This window comes from Zalophus californianus, chromosome 12, assembly GCF_009762305.2.
Source record: "Zalophus californianus isolate mZalCal1 chromosome 12, mZalCal1.pri.v2, whole genome shotgun sequence".
NCBI lineage: Eukaryota > Metazoa > Chordata > Mammalia > Carnivora > Otariidae > Zalophus > Zalophus californianus.
This window is the reverse complement of record NC_045606.1, coordinates 27,645,038-27,667,129: the sequence shown is the minus strand read 5'-3', so window position 1 is coordinate 27,667,129 and position 22,092 is coordinate 27,645,038. Positions and strand designations below refer to the sequence as shown.

At 35.1% G+C, this 22,092-nt stretch overlaps 1 protein-coding gene across 3 annotated transcripts in view; it reads left to right on the top strand.

Annotated features, from left to right (window-relative positions):
* The window catches only part of SEMA3A (semaphorin 3A), a 463,873-nt gene that overhangs the window by 318,655 nt on the left and 123,126 nt on the right, over positions 1-22,092 (top strand). For all 3 annotated transcript variants that reach the window (XM_027574766.2, XM_027574767.2, XM_027574765.2), the window contains one exon: positions 12,783-12,902. In XM_027574766.2, coding sequence (XP_027430567.1) covers positions 12,783-12,902 — 120 coding nt within the window. The remainder of the gene's footprint in view (positions 1-12,782; positions 12,903-22,092) is intronic.

Below are 22,092 nucleotides of genomic sequence, written 5' to 3'. Positions count from 1 at the left end.
TAGCCTGCATAGTTCACCGAATGTAGCTTCATACAAAAAATTGAGCCCCTTCCCATTCTCCCAAGCAGCTAGAAAGATACAGACCATCATTTCTTATGGCTCAGTTTTGTATCGAACACATATGTTAAATCAGCAGCTGGAATTCAAGCAGCGATTCCACAAAGATGGACTTTGTGGTAAAGAGGGAATCTGCAACCTGGGAGACATTTATATTTCCTTTCTTTTCACATGTATGTGTAGATGGAGGGAGAAAGAGAATATAAATGGGCCTTAGGCTGCTGATAATGACTTCTGACAACATCATTAATCTGTGTTTATTTTTTCCCTTTGTGGAAGTGAATATACCAGATATATACTAATATGCTTTCTTGGTGTAGTAGGTTCTACACTTTTGTATTGTTGTGGCGTTTCTATATTAGGGGGGTTAAGTGCTTGTGAACTTCTCCATTGTTGTAACTTGAGAGTTGTAATTTGAAAAAAAAATTATATATAATATTATTGGACAGAGTCCCTGAACAAGGAGATAAATGCAATCCAGATATCTCTATTCTGACTTCTATTATTCACCTTAACTTTCATTTTTGATATTTTTCTGGTCCTTAAAATCCACTTTGTTATTCACAATAACATTTCTATTGAGGGATTAACTTCCTTGACCCTGTTTTGCAAATGAAAACTGAATACATGCTAAGCTGGTAAAAGAATCTGTTTCGAATCAATAGCTCTCTGTATCTTCTTTGTTTATCCTACTAAACCATCTCTCTTTGCACTAAGTTTCAATAAAACCAAATGGCAACCGTATGACTGTTAGAAATATTTTGAACATCACTGGAAATCAAAATTTCAACCATCTGAGATGAACAAAAAAAAGCAGATTCTCATAACATTGCTATTGTTGGATACATTTCAAAGCGTATTGTCATGCACCTGAATTTTGGGACATTTTTGCAATTCTTGAGGGATTTATTTTTATATTTTTGTCCTTAGTTGTTATTCATTTTTAATGCTATGATGTATTATAACATGTCTATCAAATTTATCATGGCTCAAATTGCAGGGCCTTAGCAACACAGTTTTTTGCCAAGTGAATGCAATGGAGAATTTGAAGCCACACATGCATCTTAAGTTTCAGTACAGTCCAAAATGCACATTAATCCTTGAACTTCGTTTACTTTTTCAAAGGCCAAAGTTGGTATCAACTTTATTTTATTTTTATTTTGTTTTAGGGACTTCAAGTCATGTTAAAATTTTTTTAAATGATAGTTGAATTACCCCCTAATTCTACAGATACCTCAGGGCTTCATTAAACCTCAAAACCTTGATGTATAACTGTTGGGAGACAAGTTTTCATGGGTCTTTCACACAATTCTGCACATCTGATGAATAGAGGCACTGACTGCCTATTTTGCAGAAAATCTTAAAGGATATTTATACAGTGAAGAAATCTGGAAGGTAGTGTCTCTCTCTTAAAAGGCTGGTTTGCAAGCCTTGAGAAATATAGTGTCTCGCTTGGGACAAAGGGCAGGGTATGTTTACTGTCCAGTACAATAAACTAACATCTCCCTCAAAATGTAATGACCAGCATGCTTGTGGCTATTATAAAACATTCAGGTTCCCTTAACCCAGGGCTACCCTGCTATAATGCGGCTCGCTGCATGTGTGGGTTGTCACCTGGCCCTCTTCATCCTGCCCACTGGGAATTGGAGCTTGGGGGACTGGCATAAGAAATGCTGATTCTAAGACTGTTTTTATTTTTTGTGGGCAATAATGTTCTTTGTCTCTGATTCAGGGGCCACCTAACTTCTGCCAGCATCCATGAAATTATTTGAGTAACTTGTTATCTTATAGGTTAGACAAAATCACAGACCCTTTATAGTTCTTGACAACATTGGTTATAATTTTTGTGGATGTTTTAGATGATGAAAGACTATGGTCACTGTGTTCATTTTTAAATATGATTCCTATGATGAAATTTGATGACACTTCAGGTGTACAGACTACTGATTTTTGATGAAAGCCAGTACAAATCTTATAAAAGCCACAGAAATGAGCATAGACTTTCATGCACACGTACATATGTATGTTTACTTCTGCTTGGGGGTCAATATCAGGGAAACTAAGCAAAATGATTACAATTTAAATTCAGCATTCAGAAGTAGTAATAATAATAATAATTATAATGGTCACTTGTGGTGAGCATAGTATAACATATAGAGTTGTCTAATTACTATGTTATTTTACACCTGAAACTAATGTAGCATTGAAGCATCAACTACACTTCAATAAAAAAAAGACAAATATCCACATAAGTGGACTAAAAATATATACATATTTATATGTATATATATTTTTACATGTATATATATAGCAGCTAATGCTTAATGGGAGCTTACTATATATACCAGCTATTGTTCTAAATTCATTACTTTTATTAGCTAATTTATGTAACTTGTATTTGGTTATAAGATACATATTTCCTTTCAAAGTAACTGAAGAACCAGTTTTGTATTTTAGGCAGAAGATACATGGAAAATGCAGCTTTGTCATGCAAGTTTTTTTAGAAACTAGATTTTATTCATATTTTGAATTAATATGTTTTCTAATATGGCAAAATAAGATGATAATTGTATTTGAATTTCCATGAACCAAGTCTCATATATATAAATTTAGGGTTTTTTTTTTAATCTTTTAGATTCAGGATTAAAATTTAAATGTACTTGCAAAGTAAGGCTAGCACTTAAAATAGAGACAGTATATAAAAACTTTCAGAGGGTTTGGGGATTTTAGATTGCGTTGTTTTTTTGTTTTTGTTTTTTAACTGGAAATTTTAATTGTATCCTTCAGTGGTTGAAATGAAATTGAAATAGTTGACATTGGTTGACAAACTATTACGTAGATTTGATTAGACACTGTATATCAACCAGGTATCAGTGTACATACTTTCAGAGTAGAGTAAGCGTTTTTTACTTTGTAAGGTTCATTAGAATGATTTGGACAGTTCCTCTGGGGTTTTGGCCAATGACTTCTAACTACATAGAAGTAGAACTGCATAGCAGGTGTTCCCAGTCAAACTGACATGTAGTTTCTAATAGTCATCATTGGTATTCTGCTTCTTCCTGCACTTAAACATCTTCAGGAATGGATTTCTACTCATCTCTGAGGGCATGTTGACCATCATATCATAGATTTAACATGAACTCTGGGATTATTTTTCTTGAATATGCTCTGTCTCAAGGCAAATAGGCTGTGGTCAACATTTGACTATTTTTCTTCGATTTGGTCATGTAGCAATAAAAATCACCCTTATGTCTGTAGGCCATCACAAAACTTCCTAAAGTTCTATTTATATCATTTAATTTTTATATGTTTCTTTTTACCACATTTTTAAGAGTGGTAAGGAAAACAGGATGCAAAATTATAATATCTAAAATTTTGACACTATTTCAGGAGACTGAGAATCTTAAATTTTGTTTTTAGCCTTTATGCATTCAGAGCAGAACATTCTTGGAGATTGTCATAATTACATTCAAATTGAGTGCTCAACATACTAAATATATTGTATTCTCTATACCCTATGCTATATAGATGTGTGCTTATACGTGTGTGTGTGCATGTGTGTGAATCAAAATATTTTTTTTAGATTTGTGTTTGAAGTGATGCCAAAATTAATATAACTTATTGGTTCTAAATCTTAATATGCATTTTAAAAAGAGGAACCATTCACATTTAGAAACAAATACAACGATCAACTAATAATTTGTGTTTTTCTTTTTAAATGGATCAAATCCGTGTTCCCCTTATATAACGTATCACAGTGAGCTGTTTTATGGTAGTAAGATACCTCGTTTTATAAGTTAGGGTTTGATCAGAGACAAGAACTTGTATGAGTGATGTTGAAAAGGATTTTATTACAGGGATTTGACCTTATACAGTTGTGGAAGATGGTGAGAAATCTGTGGATTTCTGGAATCTATTGCCTCTGAGTTGAGTAACGGTCCTGAAGTTGTTGTAAGTCACAGGCTTGGCATTAGGAAAGAAAAGCTCCCATGAAGTGGAAGAGCAAGGAAAGACTGAACCCCACAAAGATAAACTGGGACCCACAAAGACAAACTGGAATCAGTGTCTGTTTCACAACCTCCAGCTTTGATGACTTGGCTGACCTACAGAAGCAGCTGGTGTTTTTTGCTATGAAGCTACACAAGTTCCAGGACGAGGCCTTACAGAAGCTAACAAATAAGATCTGGTACAAGGTGAAGGAGCTGCAGGCCCAGATGCTGCCCCATGCTAACAAGGTGGCTGGCCAGCATATCAGAACAACTTTAAGAATTTTATGGTTGCAGTTCAACTTCTGCCTTCTACATCTCGTGCAGATTTCTTTTATGGCCAATCTTAACTAGTTTATGGGAAAGAGAATTCTAGGAAATGTAGTTCCAACTTATCTAAGTTGACACGGTATAGTTCCGCCAAAACTATTAAACAATTGCTGTATTTGCCTTGTGACTGACAGTGATTTATGCCATCTACCACTTTGATGAAAAGAGTGATTATAATTTATAGTCCTCCACTTGGAAGACTGGAATTTCATGAAAATTCTAATGAACAAAATATAATTTCCCTTTGTAATAAAAATGGATACAGATTAATATTCAATACCAATTCTATTAAATCCACCTCTCCTTACATCAAGTATGGTCTTAAACTCTGTTATCTGTCCTTAAAAGGAAGAAACAATTCATTATAGAGTTCTCACTGAAGTCATCCCACACAATAGTGAATGGTGAGAGAGCTAAGCAAACGTGGAAATATTCAAATCAAATAAACAGATGATTTCTTATTTTAAGAATAAGGTAACAGCTACTGATTGATTAATAAGTAGTAAGGCAATATGTTAAGTACTTTAGACTACTCTGTCGTTAATCCCAGTTTTAGTTGAGGGGGACTGAGACTCAGAGATCCTAAATAAGTTTGCTTTTTTTTTTAAGCTTTTATTTATTTATTTGAGAGAGAGAGAGAGAGAGAGAGAGCACAAGAGGGGTTAGGGTCAGAGGGAGAAGCAGACTCTGCCAAGCAGGGAGCCCAATGCGGAACTCAGTCCCGGGACTCCAGGATCATGACCTGAGCTGAAGGCAGTCGCTTAACTAACTGAGCCACCCAGGCGCCCCTAAATAACTTTCTGATAGCCACATAGCAAATGAAAAATGTTGCCTGAATAATTTTAACCCATGTCTGACTAAACTTTTAAAGCATCAGATTAATACCTCCATGTTATTTCTGTTTGGTTATTATTATTTCATTAATTTTGCTCTATATGTTTTTTCTTAAGTGTATTTATTTATTTAAGTGATAGAGATCACCCAACATGGGGCTCAGGCTCATAATCCTTAGATCATGAATTGCGTACTCTTCTGAATGAGCCAACCAGGTGCCCCTATATGTTTTTCTTAAATTCTCTGAGAATATCTTTTCAAATATAAATACCTATCTTAGAAAAACTAACATTTTTATAAAATATTAATAAACAGATTTTAAAATTTGAAAGTTCCAAATTTTCATTGTATTCAGAGATTATTTATAAAATTAATAGATGTAATACCTATGCACACATATCTATTTATGTGTGTATATACATACATATTGTTATATTGATTATATATTATTTATGAATTATTATAAATGGCCAAGGAGTTTCCATTTATTAGAGACGATATGTTAAGAGAACATTTTATATTATTAACGATGTAATAGCATTTAGTACTTTGGACATTAAGTATTACAACCAAAAAATTTCTCACTTTTCATATGAGAAAAGGCAGAGGGTAGAAGACAGGTATATGTGAATGAAATCAAGCATTCCTCTAAAATCTGGATTTCATTTTTATTTCTCCTTCCTCATAGCTGTATCTCATACGTGATTAAAGATGCAGTTCATCTCCTTATTTGAGTATTAAAGTCTATTATGATAAAGCATATATGTTAGAATTAAATATGCCTATAAGTCTATCCACAATAAATCTCTTTAGATTGTAATTCTACCTACTTGGTGTAAATCATGGACTTAGTTGCTTTAAGGCATAAGCACTAAGTACTCAACACGTTGCATAAAATTGGAAACCACATACTATCATTGAAATCAGAATAGGGATTTTTGACTACTTGAATAGTTCTCTTGGTGTGGCAGGAAAATATTTAGGTTGGTTTCACGTAATATTTTACAATTGTATGCATTCATTTGAATATAAGATGAAGAAAGGTCATGCTAAGTACATATTATGGACCACTCACAATCAAATAACTCCAATGAATGGTGCAAATGTGATAATTAGATTGATAGCACAATATGAAAGAAAATATAGGCTAAAATGTGGCTATCATCAGTTTCTCTGTCCCATATGGAATCTCAAAGTGAAAGTGCTTAAAACTCCTTTAAATGGTGGAAGAGAATCGTACCGGGCAACTTTTGCTAATACCATGTTCTATATGTGGTTCCTATTTGTATGGTCCTTTTGACCAAGTTTGAAGGTTTCAAGTAATTTGAAAGGAAAATGTTTATAGAATCTTAATCAGTATTTCTAGAACTTCAAACAAATAGTCAATCCTGAGGTGAAAAATCAGTCAAATGGGGTCACCCAACTCAAATGAGCTTTGAAATAAAATGATTTGGGAGCCCTTTGTAGGAGTCTTCATTTAGTCTGTCACATCATTCAAGCCACTTTAAAATTTCTTTTTGACTAACCATAAGTTTTAAAGATGTTATAGCTCAATTAATATGAATAGGCTCACAAACTTAAATAGCAGTGAAATAACGCCAATTTTGTTGTCCTAGTTGAATCATTAAAATTCTCTGGGGGCGCCTGGGTGGCTCAGTCACTTAAGCTTCGGATTCTTGATTTCGGCTCAGGTCATGATAATGGAGCCCCGTGACTGGCTCAGCGCTGAGCGTGGATCCTGCTTAAGATTCTCTCTCCCCTCTGCCTGCCTTCCCCCCCGCCCCACCAGCTTGCACACACATTTTCTCTTTTTAAAAAAAAAAAATTCCCTGAAATCGAAACAAAACAAAGCATTAAGGTGGGAGGTCAATTGGTTTTATTATTCTGTTGTTCTTCTTAATAGTGAAGATGAAAACAGGGGTACCTGGGTGGCTTAGTCGATTGGGCATCAGACTCTTGATTTCAGATTGGATCATGATTTCAGGGTTGTGAGATTGAGCCCCGAGTCCTGCTGGAACTCAGCAAGGGGTCTGCTTGAGCTCCTGTCCCTCCCCCCCAAACCCCCCCACTTGCATGCTCACTCTCTCTCTCTCTCTCTGAAATAAATAAAATAAATCTTAAAAAAAAAAAAAAGCGAAGGTGAAAATGTCTCCTAAAATGGACAGAGCAGGCTACTCACCATACCATAAGGTAGATGAAATACCAGGTCACAAATTCAACATTAGATGGCTATTAATATAATTAGAACACAGTTAAATCTTAGTTTTATTAGATATGCCTCTTTGAAGAAGAGATATCTAACATCCTTTAATGAACGCTAAGGTATTAGGAAGACATGATTATGGATGTTCTGGTCACAGCTATAATAGCACAGTGTTAAAAGAAGAAAAGACAAAACATTATTGCTAGATAAGTATGAAACAGCTTAAATAGAGAGAGGGATGAAGTGAGTGACAGGAACAATCTCACGGATTAATGTTTTGGCACGAAGATTCTAGTATTCAGCCAGCTTGCCGAATAAATTGACCAGAGAAAAAGAAAGTCAACAGATTAACTTCGGGAATTAAGCTTATTAATGGATTTTCATGAAGAAATGTATCCACCCATCATGATAGGAAAAGGATTCCTTTGCTTTCCCAGATGGTAGATTATACATTAAAATATTTCTACATAAACTACTGAGGGGATAGAGACTTTTTTCTTTTAAATGAATGTTCACTAACCTGAGGCAATGCTATACTATACCCATTCATTTTGGGCAGATTTTTATTTGAACCAGAACAGGTTGTTTGATTTAATCACGAACTGAATATATTTCAACAGAAATTGTTCATCTTCACAGCCTTCTCTCCTCTTTTATTTAGAGTAACATTTCACTGCTCCATCCATAATTTAAGAACATGCAAGGAGGTAATTGGAATTGGAGGTAAATTACATTCTTTTGTAGAAAGTATAATTATTGGAAGTTAGTTAAAAACACCTCAGTTCTGTTTTAATTTTCATGCATGGAGCAGTTGTTTTGACAGATGGATGGACTTTATTTTTGTAACCGTCCAGGAAAAGTCTGCGTAACATAGTCTAATCAGTGCTACATATTTGTAATGTTTGTTTTTGAATCACAGTGCATTTGGCTCCTATATCTTTTTTCTGGGGGTAGACATTTTCTTTCTGATTTATTTTTCCAGGCTAATATCTCTTTTGTGTAATTCCTCTATCAATTTGATCTGAAAGCACTAGAAACCTTTAAAAAGTAAGTGCGAATGGTTTGTCACTAGGGATGATGAATCATTGTGCCTCAGGTGTGGCCTTGGGGTTTACTGGTTTATTACTGCCTTTGCTTTTACTCCTAGGCAAAGTTAACAATTTATAATGCTGTGGGTCTGGAGTACATTTCAGTAAAATAAGAGGTCAGTATGGTTGCCTGACTCTCAGGAAGCCAACTTGTTGCTAAACTTGTCTGTGTATATCAACTAAAGTTCCAAAAAGGATCAAGGTTTGAAAAATGAATTCATTTTGAACTGATTACATTTTCTTTATTGCGTTGTAAATCCGCCGGTGCTGAGCAAAGCAGTGCAGTAGTTTAATGCCAAAAAGTACATTACATTCTAAGTTTTAAGAATCGTCACGGTTCAAGAAAAGGTCAGAATCACTCTTCTTCTGTCTCCCTAGAACAGAAATGTGTGAAGTGTGTTTCCTTTTTCTGCCACGCTTCCTTCTTTTTTAGAGGAATGTCCAGGCTGCTTTCAAATAAAATGAATATCCTGTTTTGGAACATTCAAAAAACAAAACAACAACAACACACACACAACACACACACACACACACACACACACACACACACACACACACACACACACACACACACACACACACACACACACACACACACACAAACCCTTGCAGCAACAAGCTAGAGAATGAAGGCAAATGAATGACAGAATTGTTACTCTTTTATGTGGGTTTTCTGTTTTAAAGAACAATCCTTACTAACAATGCCTCTTTCAAGTTTTTGGTTCTTCTCTGTCCAGTACTTTTAATTCACTGTTTCTTTGCAGCTGTTTTTTAACCAATTTTGGTGAAAGTATTTCATTCAATTTCTTTGTTTCATTTCAAATGTCGTAACCTACTCTGCAAACCTAAGAAATTTCTCCCCATTCTATTTGCATCAGCCTTCACTTCAAAATAATATTGAGCTAGCCCCTGGGCATGGCAACAATACAACCTGTTTGCCAACTAGGAGAGTTCATTGGGGGAAATGAACAGGATCATTCCAGGCCTTAGGCCAATAGGGTGGGTCTACTCCATTTGTAGCACAGATCTGTTATCAGTATTCTCAGTAGAACCCTTAGCCAGGTATTAACAGCTATGGTCCCATGACTGTTTTTTCCCAGCAGCTCTGTAGAGGGATAGCTGTCATACTATAGTGATGCTTCTTTGACAATTAATGGGAAACAAAATTATGGTATGCAGTGTACTCAATTCCATACTTTTCAAGAACCTTGAGTTTTTTTTTTTGTTTTTTTTTAAGATTTTATTTATTTGACAAAGAGAGATAGCGAGAGCAGGAACACAAGCAGGGGGAGTGGGAGAGGGAGAAGCAGACTTCCCGCGGAGCAGGGAGCCCGATGTGGGACTCGATCCCAGGACCCTGGGATCATGACCTGAGCCGAAGGCAGACGCTTAACGACTGAGCCACCCAGGCGCCCAAGAACCTTGAGTTTTTAATTAGTAATTATTGCTAATCAATTGCCCAATCTATAAGAGATATGAACTCACAAATTCTATGATCTTAGGATTCATAACACTTGCAGAGATGACATGAGTCTTCGTGTGTGTTCACCAGTATCCATGCTTATAAAATATCTCCTCTTTTTTATTGTGGAGGACTAGGGTCTATTCTCCCATTTCTAGGATGCTAGTAGGTATTACTAATGGGATTAGAGAATTTGAATTTGTATTCAAAATTGCATGCATATCTTTAAAGGCATGGCAGGCAAACTGAAACCCTGTTCTTCTCTAAAATGAACAAGACATCCATCTGGTTCTGCCACTATTATTTATTAGAATATTCGTTTGCTTACCAATATATACACAGCCAGTTTCTTGGCTTCAACATATGGTGCCGGAACTGGTTATTTATAATCATGACTGCTATAATACTGAGTCCACAATTAGGGACGGCTGTCTTTATGTAAAAGTAGAGTATGTGGCCACCTCCATGTTTCAAAAAAGGGGGCGCTGTAAAACATTTTCCTGAAAATGACTTCTTTGCAAATGACTGAATATTCTTTAAAGTACAAATAAATCCTTTGGGTAAGACTCATGAATGCCTCATTTGTAAATGAGTTTATCAGATGTTTCCCTCTCCACAACCTCTTTCCTCTGCCTAGACATTCATGCCCTAGCCTCTTGGGAGGAGAGAAACTGTTAGAGAATGGGAGTTTGTTGTTGAGAGTCTTGGAAGGTAGGTTTTATCTGTTTCATCTCAGACGTAGCTTTTAAATACGAGTAAGATCTATATACTCTTCAAGTTAGGAAATTTTTCTTCATAGCAACTTGCAAAATTAATTGATTTCAGAGCTTAGTTTTAGATGTTAAAATGCTTTACCAGACAAGAGAGTCTGGATCGAAGTGGCAAAACAGTGGTAGAAATTAGATGTTTATTTTAGTTACTTCTCTAAACTAGTCAGCCTGTGTTAAGAAAGTAATGAGGAGTTATAACTAGGAAGTTACATATTTTACCTTAAATTGGTCTACTTCACCTTTGGAACAGTATATTTGTAGAACATCCATAGGTTTCATCCCAGAAAAATCAGAGATGATGGAAAGCAATTATTTGAATTTAAATAACAATTATTCTGCTCTAGTTTGGTTGTCTGCTCCTTATTTTCTGGGGGCATAGAGGTAAAACCAAAATTATCAGCTGCAGACACAGAATATAAAGGTTATGTGGAAAATATACTTACATTATTGTAACACCTCAGTTATAAACTCTAAGTGACTATGAAAGTCCAAATGTGTTCTGAACTTTCACTTGAAAAGTCACATGTCACAGAGAGTGAATTTGGGAGTGTTGTACACTTAGAGGTGCTGGGATCAACTCAGCCTTCAATTAGTTTGCCAGCCTTCCTTGCAATATAGTCTGCTTTTCATCTTTGCCTGCATTTCTAGTTACATATTTGGTTCTTATTTCCAAATGTTTGTAGGCAAAAATATAAAATTAGTGAGGACAGCCTATGATCAATAACAAAATAATTTTCAATGAAGTTTTTATTATTTAGCATGTGAATATACATTTGACTCTTTTCAAAGTGGATATTATGTATTCCGTGATGAACTCATATTTTCTATTCATATGTATTCAATTTTTAATATTTGTTATATGGTTAATAGACCATATCATTTTATTTGAAGCTGTTTTGACAGTTTGGGTTTTTCTTTTCATTTTTTTTTTCTTTTTACAATATTGATAGAGATTCATCTGTTTAAAAATATTTTGCAAAAATTGAGTCTTCCCTGCTCTGGAGTATTTGGGCAATAAGATTATCAGTTTATATTCTGATTATCTAATTTTCTCCCCCAGATCTTTTATCAACAGGGACAAAAGGCTGAAATTCCTGTTCACAGAAAAACAGTTTCTTTCACAGGACCTACAGATAGAATAAATAGAAAGAATATAAATAGCTCTGTCCATTTTGTTTTCTTTCTTTCCAAATGTTAATTTAAATTCTACTGAGTTAACTGCCTATTTTATTTTTAAGTGATCTTTTATTCAGAAAAGAAAATGGCAGGTATGTCTAAATGTCTATAAAGAATAGTAAGATATGACCAGAATATCCTCTTACAACTAACTGTTCTTTACCTGGGGGATTCATGGCTCACTGGGCAGGTGATCCATGCAGGGGTTCAGGATGTCCATGAAACTACTGAAAATATTTGTTAATTATACCCACTCTTTCCACCTACAGACATTCTATACTCTAACATCTTCTCTATCTCATATAAATATATCCACATTGTCTTTGAGGCTGAAGTGACATTTTCAAGAGGAGGCAGCTTTACCTTCTTAGGCTCTATAGAGCTTACCAATAAGCAGAACTGAAGTTCAAAGTCATCTGCCCATCACTATTGGTTATTAATGATGTTTAAAATTCATGTTTAACAGAAAGGTGTTTTATCTTTTTGTTTTTTTAAATTAAACTTACAGCTGATTTTTGCAAAGTAATTTCACCAATGTATTCTTTAAATATCTTTAATTAACCATGTAATTTTCTGTTCCCCTAATCTCTAGAAAAGTCACCTGTAGTTATTGATGATCTATACCTTTATTCCACTTTTGTATAAATAAATTGCAATTGTTCATAAGTGAACAATGATGGAAGAGAATATTTTATTAGCCCCCCAAAGAATGTCTTTATTTTAGTTCATTTAATAATATGAACAAACAATAGAAAAATATGCCCTAAAAATGTGAAAAGGACACAAAAGAAATCTGTTCAAGCATGCCTAGCACTCTCGAGGATCCCTCAGTCATGCTGACTGCTAGAACTCACTGGTTTTCCTTTTGTTTTACAGAAAGAATGTGCTAATTTCATCAAGGTGCTTAAGGCTTATAATCAGACTCACTTGTACGCCTGTGGAACAGGGGCTTTTCATCCAATTTGCACCTACATTGAAATTGGACATCATCCTGAGGTAAAGCTGGCTTTTTAAACAAATGGTATATTTGTGTCCGTGACCCCTTCCTATTCAGATGCTCCATTACTAGTTTCTTCAGCTCATTTAGCTTCTGGTTTGCTATTCAGTGGGATCTACTTCAAATTCAGATGCTGTTATTAATTTTAATCTGTGAATGCACAAAGAATGAGACCATCACTCAGCAATAACTATGGAACAGGAAGAAGGAAGGAAGCAAGCATTTGCTTTCGCCCTGGATTAGAGTCCAGTCCATTTTGCATGTGCAGCAGATGTCAGCAGGCTGAATGTGTACTGTTTTCTCCTTCATTTGTATATTGCCAGTTCTCCCCTCCATTTCCATCCCCAGCCAGAAGCGTCTGCCACCCCAGTTGTTTTCTTCTGCCTAGGGATTAGGGCACAATGATAGGATCTCATGTTTGACCTAAATTATTCACATTTGTGTTTTTGCTTTGTTTCTGTATTCTGAGCTATAATTTTAGCAGCATGGAAAAGAAAAAGAAATGTTTCTTTAATTTGTTGTACATAAAAGATGTTTTAGTGAGGAAATTAAAGTTAGGTAAATTGAAGTAAAACTAGAGATTAGGGAAATATTTAAAGGAAAACTTAAAGAGTATTGAAAGCAGTTCCATACTGCTTTACCAGTATACCAGTAGCATACCAGTAGCCTTCAATTATCAGCTCTTTTGTAATTTCTTGGTACAAAATGCCAAGAGGAACAAAAACATTCATGTGAGAAAATCATTTGTGACAGAATTTTCTTTCAAATTGGAATTCGGAAATACTCAGCAAATAAAGGATTTGTTCCCCAAATATTTCTGAAATCCTAAAGATAAAAGATAATTTACCTGTTAGCCACTTCTTTATAGATTCTCTCCCTAAATTTTCTTAAGGTATCCCAAAGTTACGCAAAAATGTTCTTTCAACTGAAAGGCTTAGAAATCAAAACGGTTTGTGCTTTATCTTCTTTGTATAAGGAGACACCTTAAAGACTATGTGGTTTCTAGACTAAACACAAATATTATTATTTTACTGATGATCCTGGAAAGATTAAAACACTTCCCCAAGGTCTCACCAGTGCAGGCATTTGCTTCTCATCAGCCTCTTTCCCCCAGTGCATCCTTCCTCCTCTCTGATACAAGCATGTATAGTATACTTGCTGAAATACCTAAGAGTCTTAAGTAAAAACTAACTTTAAGGAAAAGCAGTTCTACTTAAATTACTTGTTTCATACTGATGAAATTAGAAATAATTTCCTTCACATGGCCCAGGAGACTTTGTATGCTTAACTTTTTTAACACCTCCTGGATAAATCTCTCCCTCTTTGCTTCCTTCTCAGCTCTTCCTATAGTCAGGCACTCCCAAAATTAGGCCTGGGGTAATGGCCACACTATTCTGTATTCAGGAGAAAGCTCTAGAGAACTTCTTTCACATCATATTGAACTTTTTTCCAGTCTGTCAGGGATCATGCTGTACAGGGCAATGGAATCAGGAGAGCTGAGCTCCTAGCACAGGTTAATAGAAAAGACACGGGCTGTGGAGTCACAGCTGGCTTCTGTGTTCTACAACTTACTAGCTTTGGAGCCCTGGAAAAATTCCTTAATTTCTCTGAGACTCTGTCTCATGATATATAAAACAAAACTGAAAAGAACTTCTTTGATCTTCAGTGTCCATATATTGTAAATGAGAGGTTGACTCCAACTGCCTTCCAACCCTCCTAGTAAGGGCGTGACCCACTGACATTTTTTGTTATAGAAACTCAAGGAGTTCTAATCCCATCATTGTTAAAGGCGTCCTATGTCCCAGAGTGCTGGGCTTTTGTCTGACCTCAGTTGGGACTAGATGCTTGATCTGGAACAAGCTACTATTTTCTTTGTGTCTCTGTTTATATATGGCTTTTGTGAGAGTTTAACATTGTCTAATAGGTAGTAGGTACTGAAAAAACATCAATTACCATTTTTCAAATATAAATCTGCATCTCAGACTGTTGCTGTCTTTCATGTTAGTAAGTGCCACCTTGTACCTCACTTTATCAGATATTATAAATTACTGCACTGGGCTCTCATTTTTACCAGGTGATTCTTGCAATTATCCTAATTCCCTTCATTTTAAAATTTGAAGCTTAGATGATCTTGATGGCCATTTAAATTAAGATACCATATCTTGTTCTTGTATTTTTATCATTTTCCCCCAAATATTTTTTTAAATCTTTTGGAAGTTGCTATTTAGTAGAGTTCACAGCATATTTCCTTTATAAATCATCAACTGTTCATTGCTCCCTTTATGGGTAGGCAGGGGAAAGGAGAGTATAGGTTCTGGAGCCAGGTCCCAGGAAATGGAGGAGGCCGTTTCTTCCATTGAAATAAATAAATAAAGCTTCCTTTCTAATCTCCTTTGAGATAGGATTACTGGGATGCAAATATTTTCCTGAGATTCTGAAACTCAGAACTTTTGAGAGAGGTCCTCCTTCAGAAGCTCAATGATCTTGATTTGCATGGCAGCTATATATTGGGAAATACTGTTCCAGACTCTTTAGGAGGTCAGAGGGAAGATGATTATGCAGTCATCTGTGGGAATATGGGACAGTCTAGACAGTCAATCTAGGAAATTCTGGAAAAGATATTATCAAGATAGCTGTCTAGACAACATAAAATTTAATTTTCAAATGCTTAAGGTGCCTTAAGAGAGAAATTTAAAATCCTACCCTTGGATTTAGACAGTTAATGCTGTTTGTGAAGTTGAGAAGAAGAGAGAAAGTGTGTTTCATGCCCTTAGGAAAAGAATGACAGCAATGGAAAGACTGGAAGAGGAAGATAAAACATAGTGAACAGAACTGAGACTAGGATTGTTGGATTTGCTGTCATGAAGTTTGAAACTTTTACTTACCCGAATGGCTTTTCATATAGAACAGGACATATCTTTGTCCTATATTCTAGTTTATAAGTAGCACGAATACTTCGCTGTTACCTGCCTCACACTACATAAAATAATAGTATCCTTTTTAAACCTGTGTCCTGCCTTTGCATATTATAATTTTATCACACACAAAAAAGACATTTTGCTTTTCACTTTTATCATGGCCTTTGGAGACATTTTTAACATTCAGTTTTCTCTTTGCAGTGTTCTTTCTTTAAAATAACTCATTATCTTACGTTGGGTTCCCCAAATTGTTGAAACTCATTGTTAGAAAATGATACTATGGACTTACCATTTCAGATGACTGAATGCCACAGAAGTAAAGACATCACTTTTGAGGCAAATCAAGACTCCTTTTATCATTTAATAGCCACAGATCTTGTAGGAGGAAATTAACAGTTCCTTTAAACAATGATAAACAGTTTGCAAAAAAAAAAAAAAGAGAGAGAGAGAGAAAACCCTTGCTTAGTCTTCCAGTTATGATGATAGACCTTAATTTAGCCTCCTAGCATTTTCATAGCAATATTTATACTTCTGAATACTGTATTCCAAAATCTACTCTTGCCATGTAGTAAATGTCTTCTGACCACACACAGTATGTCATTGATTACTGTATTAAACAGATTTTCTGTTTCCTGTAGTACAATTGGGAATTGGTAGGCCTATTAATTAACTCCAGTTCTATAAGATGTGTGTCAATCAATTCTTGGGTATCTGCCAATGGTACTTGACACTGCAGATAACTGCCAGTGAGGTCACATACTTTATACACATGTGTGTGTTTATCATAAAAATGCACGCAGAGTTCACGGAAGGAATGATTCAGAGCTCAAGTACAGATGAGTTTTGAGTTTAAGCTCTCCGCATCCATGTCATTCAAATGAAAAGTGTAAGTCATCCTTACGAGACAGAATATTCCCAAATGGCTTATAGTATATGGTATTTCCCCTTCAAATTTACATCTGTTAATAAAAAAAAGTGTATGAATTTAGGAGGAGTATAGGTTTTCAAAAAAGTCTCTGGATGTTTTCTCAAATTCCAAATGGGCCTTTTCTATATACTGGGCAGGAAATCTAAAGAAAGATGGACCCAGATGAGAGCTGGAAAATTATTAACTCTGTAAATACTCTCATAATGTCATGATCTCAATTTATGATAGAACCAAAGGGACGTTAAGAAATTCAGTGACGCTTAATGGCTATCTCCAAGGTCATTTCTACAATGACAACCAGTATATCTAGATATAAAATAAAATGTTTTGTCTGGTTCTCCCCTTCCACCAAGAATAAGGCTTTGCTTTTATGCAAAATTTTGAATCAAATGCTCTTAGTTATAATCTCCAAGGCCAAAATGGTATTTAAGTGGTAGTTAGTGCTCTGTTGACTAATTTATACATCTAATCTAACCTTCTCTGATTGAGTTATCTCTCTCAATGCAGTATGCTATTTACCCCAACAGAGCCCAAGTTTATTTCTAAGAGGAAATACTAAAGTTGAGAAATTTAGATATCTTGGTAAAACAATGAGGAGTTACTTTGGGCAGGTTACATCTTTCCATCTTTCTTAGGTCATACATTGGAGTCTGAATTTACTTTGTAGTTGGCTAACCTAGGTGGGAAAAGTCAGGATTCCTTGGAAATTTCTTCTTGGATACTCAATATTTCCACCAGAGGCAGCGTGTTCCTCATTTGCACTCCCGACTGAGAAAAATATGGTTAGAACAGGTCCACATTGGTTTCTAGGTTTCTCTTTCCTAATCTTTCAATGCTTGGATAACACTGGAAGGTAGACCTGTACAAGTTACCATTCTGAATAAACAGTACCACCATTTATATTGCAAATTAAATTTTAAAACACTCTGATGTTTGTACTTGAGGAAAAGCATCATAGTTCATAGATTCGGAGTGAACTTAACAGCTTAGCAGTATATTTTTCATGAACTGTTAACATTCTAAACTCTAAATATTAGCGATAAGACAGTTTTTCAAAAGTAATAGAACTAGTAGCTAAGTGAGGTAGTAGGCAGAACTAAGTTATGATTAGAAACAAGACTAGAAAAGAAAAAAAAGTTCACAAATGGTACAAAAAAAGAAAGAGTGAGAGAGTGCCAGAAATTCCCCCTACCCTATTTAAGATGTTTCTAATCACCATTTTATTTTTTGATTTGTTTGCTCTAAATATTTGATATGAAAATACCTTAGTTATGATATTAATATTATTTTACCCTCTACCATTTATTTGGTTCAGTTGTAAAAAGTTTTTTTTTTCCCCCTCACAGTATTTCACTACATTTTAGTCCTAAGAACAATGCCAGATAAAAATGGAAATGTTAGCATTCAATTCTTAACTTGTATGGGGTATTTAGTTTCATGTTTTATCAGATCTGGTTCACCTATTGCCAGAAAAATAATTTGGACAAAATTAAACAGTTTTCTAAAGGCCACCCATATTGATGCAATGACATCATTATCAGTTACTTATTAAAAGTTTTTATTATGTATAGTACTCAGTTTTTGAATGGCATCTTCGTTCACAATCGGTATAGATACAAGGACTGACTCATATACAGCATATTAATCAAAATATTTTTCTTCTCATGAACTCTCAATAGGTAGTTTGGATCAAAGACCTTACATTTACTGGATCTAGCCTATCACTGGAGGTGTATACTACCCGTTACTCTTTCTCCGTTTTATGCCTTTTTTTATTGATTCCTCTGCACTCATTCTTCATATAATCTATTTCAAGAGGAAATTTCTATCCATAAAAACTTTAATTTGTTTGTTACCAATATTACATTTTACAGGAAGCACACAGAGGAGGAGGAGTAGTAGTACTAAATCCCATTGTCTGCTCACCTCCTTGGTCCATTTTTATCTTCTGCTCCATTCTCCTTCCTCCACTATGACCCTTTCTTTGCCCTTGAATTCTGGTTGTGTGTTTTTCTTCCTTTATCTCTTTGTCTCCTTGCATAAATTATTTTCTTTGGGACCAAACTTTAAGACAGTGGAAATAACAGGTTGGATATATAGGGGAGAAAGGTGTTAGTTTGTTGTATTTGAAACTTAAGAAAAATAGCAGCATCGACTTAGGTGAATTTCCACAGATCAGAATATATTTGCCTTCTCTTGCATTGTGTTTCAAATGGGCATCAACAAGTTATCTTGTGGATTTGTTGCAGATGGTTCACTCTGATGATAATCTGAAAAAATAATATAAGTACATTCTAAATTATTTGGATAACTACCTCACAATCATGTAAAACGTTAAGATGTTAGTTTCTTTGTTTGCTGGAGGATCATGATCACGTGAGTTCCAAGAACACTCCTTTAATTTTCTTGGGCTAATGAGAAAGAAACAAAGGTTGACTTGATATGCAAATGATGTATTCCTGCCAAGAATAGGCCAAAGTAAGGGCAGAGTGGGCTGTGTGAAGGAAGTTTTTGCTGTGGTTGAAATAGAGAAAAGTGGTTAGAAAATTAAATCATTCCAGAGCACAGAGGAGGGTTGAACTACTAGGCCCAAAGACTGTAGCTTCTGGACACTAGAACTATGTTCATATTGCAAGAAGGTATTTACTTTTTAGAATACACAACATCACTATCACATTGCATTACTATTGCTAATTTTAATTGTATTTGTTTTCTAGTTTTGTTGGTATTTAATTTTAATCATGAAGAACATAAATTCTACAAATTTACTTACTGTTAGAAAATACATGATGGAAGGTAACTGACAGCATACTATGAAGATACCTTGTGGTAGGTTTTAAGCAGATAGCGTTCCCTGTTCCCAGTGTTCACATCTGAGGACACTCTACTTGCCCTAGTGTAATGTCCCCTGGTCTAGGGCTCCTCATGGTTCTCAGCTGCTCTAGACGTAACATATGTGGTCAATTTGGACAGGATGAGAGCTAGGGAAGTAGAAGAGTAACAAAGGCTGGTGATGAGACTCAGCGTGAGGTGATGAGAATAGCACTGAGGTGAAAAGGAAAGATATAATGAGAAAACCAGAACTTCTGGAATACAAGTTTTATTGATTAAATAGATTTGAGGGTATACTAGGAAATAATGGGGGCTTATCATTTATATCTTGGGTTCTTTAGAATTGTAGCTGCAGTTCTGCTCACTTGCTATAATCAATGCCCAAGTGATCTTGGGAGCAATTTGTATTCAGATGACTGATTCAATAGAGATAAAACTGACTTTAATAAAAATATAGGAAACATTTTTCCTAAGCAAAATCCTACTAGTAATGGTGAGGAATGTAAGTACAAATGTCTACCCCCAAAGAGCTAATATATATGTAAATATCTAACTTCAACATAGGTGAAAACATCAGTAATAATAACAGTTATATGGCCAACAGCAGTTATTGAGCAATAAAAATATGGCCTGGGATGGCTGCTTTGAATGTGTTCCTGAATCATTCAGTCTTCACAAAATCTGATAAGCTAGGTACTCTTAGATTCTCATTGTACTGTTGAGAAAGTTAAGGTTTTCATGGGTATTTTGGAATGTACCTGAGGCAAGCATCCTATTCAGTGGTTTGTGTCTAAATCCACAACCTTCTCTTCTAAAAGGAAGTTCCAAAAACATGCAGTGGGAGAGAAGGGATAAAGTCATTAATTCTAATGTAAGGGATTAAATGCGGGACTTTTGTGTTGTATTTACTATATTTCAAAAATAACGTGTGCCTTGTTTCAGTAAGGTGCTGACTGTAAATAAGGGGACTTCATGAAGTTAACATAGGTGTTCACATTTTAGCTGGATTTAGAAAAATGGGTGAAGTATTGATGGATGTGGAAGACAGTAAAGACTAGAAGGACAGAAGAAAAGGACAAGGTAATAAATGGGGAAATGGCAAATATCCCAATATGCAGAGTATAGTGATTTCAAAAAAGGAGGCTGGAAAATTAGGATCAACCTGAGTTTGTGGAAGTTGGTCAAGAGCAATATAAATTTTAAGAAAAGACTATTATTATTGCCATGATTGGTTTTGGAACGTATTTTTGTGTAAACATATTTTTGGTGTAAAGGTAAATGGGTGGGGGTACAGGGTGGTGAATGGACATCTAGATGTGTCCATTTTGAGACTGTGGCAAACCCTGAGTAGTGTGACATGATGAGAGCCTGAAACAATACTGACTGAAAGATACTGAATGATATTTAAAATTCTCATTGGAAAACAAAAATAAAAATAATATCCAAAGCTCATAAGCCACTAGGTGAAATACAGTTGAGAGGAGGACAATGTTTAAATGCTCTAATGAAAAAATGGTTTCCCAGTTCTTAGGTAGGTATGTTTTGTAGCACATTGTGGTTCATGCACACTCAATTTTCACTTCTAAGTCTACAAATAAGCTAAATTTATGTTGTGCATAAGTTTAAAACTGCCAACTCTCATATGCAAACTTATGTGAATTTCTCACCCGTAGTGTATCACAAAGGCATGATTTCTCCAAGCTTGTAAATCCAGAGAATGCTATTTTGTGTAATGCATATGTGAAAGCAATTCAAACACACTTTGTTTAAAAAATAAAAATAAAAGACAACAAAAAACAGCTAACAGAAGGAAATAAGATATATAGTACTTAGAAACAGTGATTTTAATGAAAAATCCAGGCTTTATTTTTAATTCCATTATTACATTGTAGTTTATACCCTTTCTGTGAAATTTTTATGAAAATTATATACCTGATTTATCCTTTGTTATTCTGTTCATTTTCTTTCCTGCTATAACTACTCCCCATGATTTCTTCATTATGTTTATTACTATTAATGGCTGTCATTATTGGATTGCTTGATGGCTTTATCAATATTATGGTATTTGATTTTCACAGCTCTGTGATGGAAGTGTTATCTCCATTTTTCAATTTAGAAAACCAAGTTTCAGGGTCGTTCAACAGCATACCTATATCATCACACAACTAGTAAATCTGTTGTCACAACCATCATAACATGTGGCTTTTCTGGTGACATAAATCTTATGTACCGCTTATATCTTATTGGAATGATGCTATGCCTTTTTTGTTTGTTTTAGTTCTTTTATTGTCATAAGAATACTTAACACAAGATCTAGTCTCCTGGTACCTTTGTAAATACATGATTCAGTTATTGTTAACGGTAGGCACAATGTTGTAGAGATCATCTCTGAAATTTAGTCATCTCGCATAACTGAAAGTTACTACTCATTGAGCAGCAACTCCCCATTTCCCCTCCTCACAGCCCCTGGCAACCACCGTTCTACTCTGTTTCTGTGACTTTGACTATTTT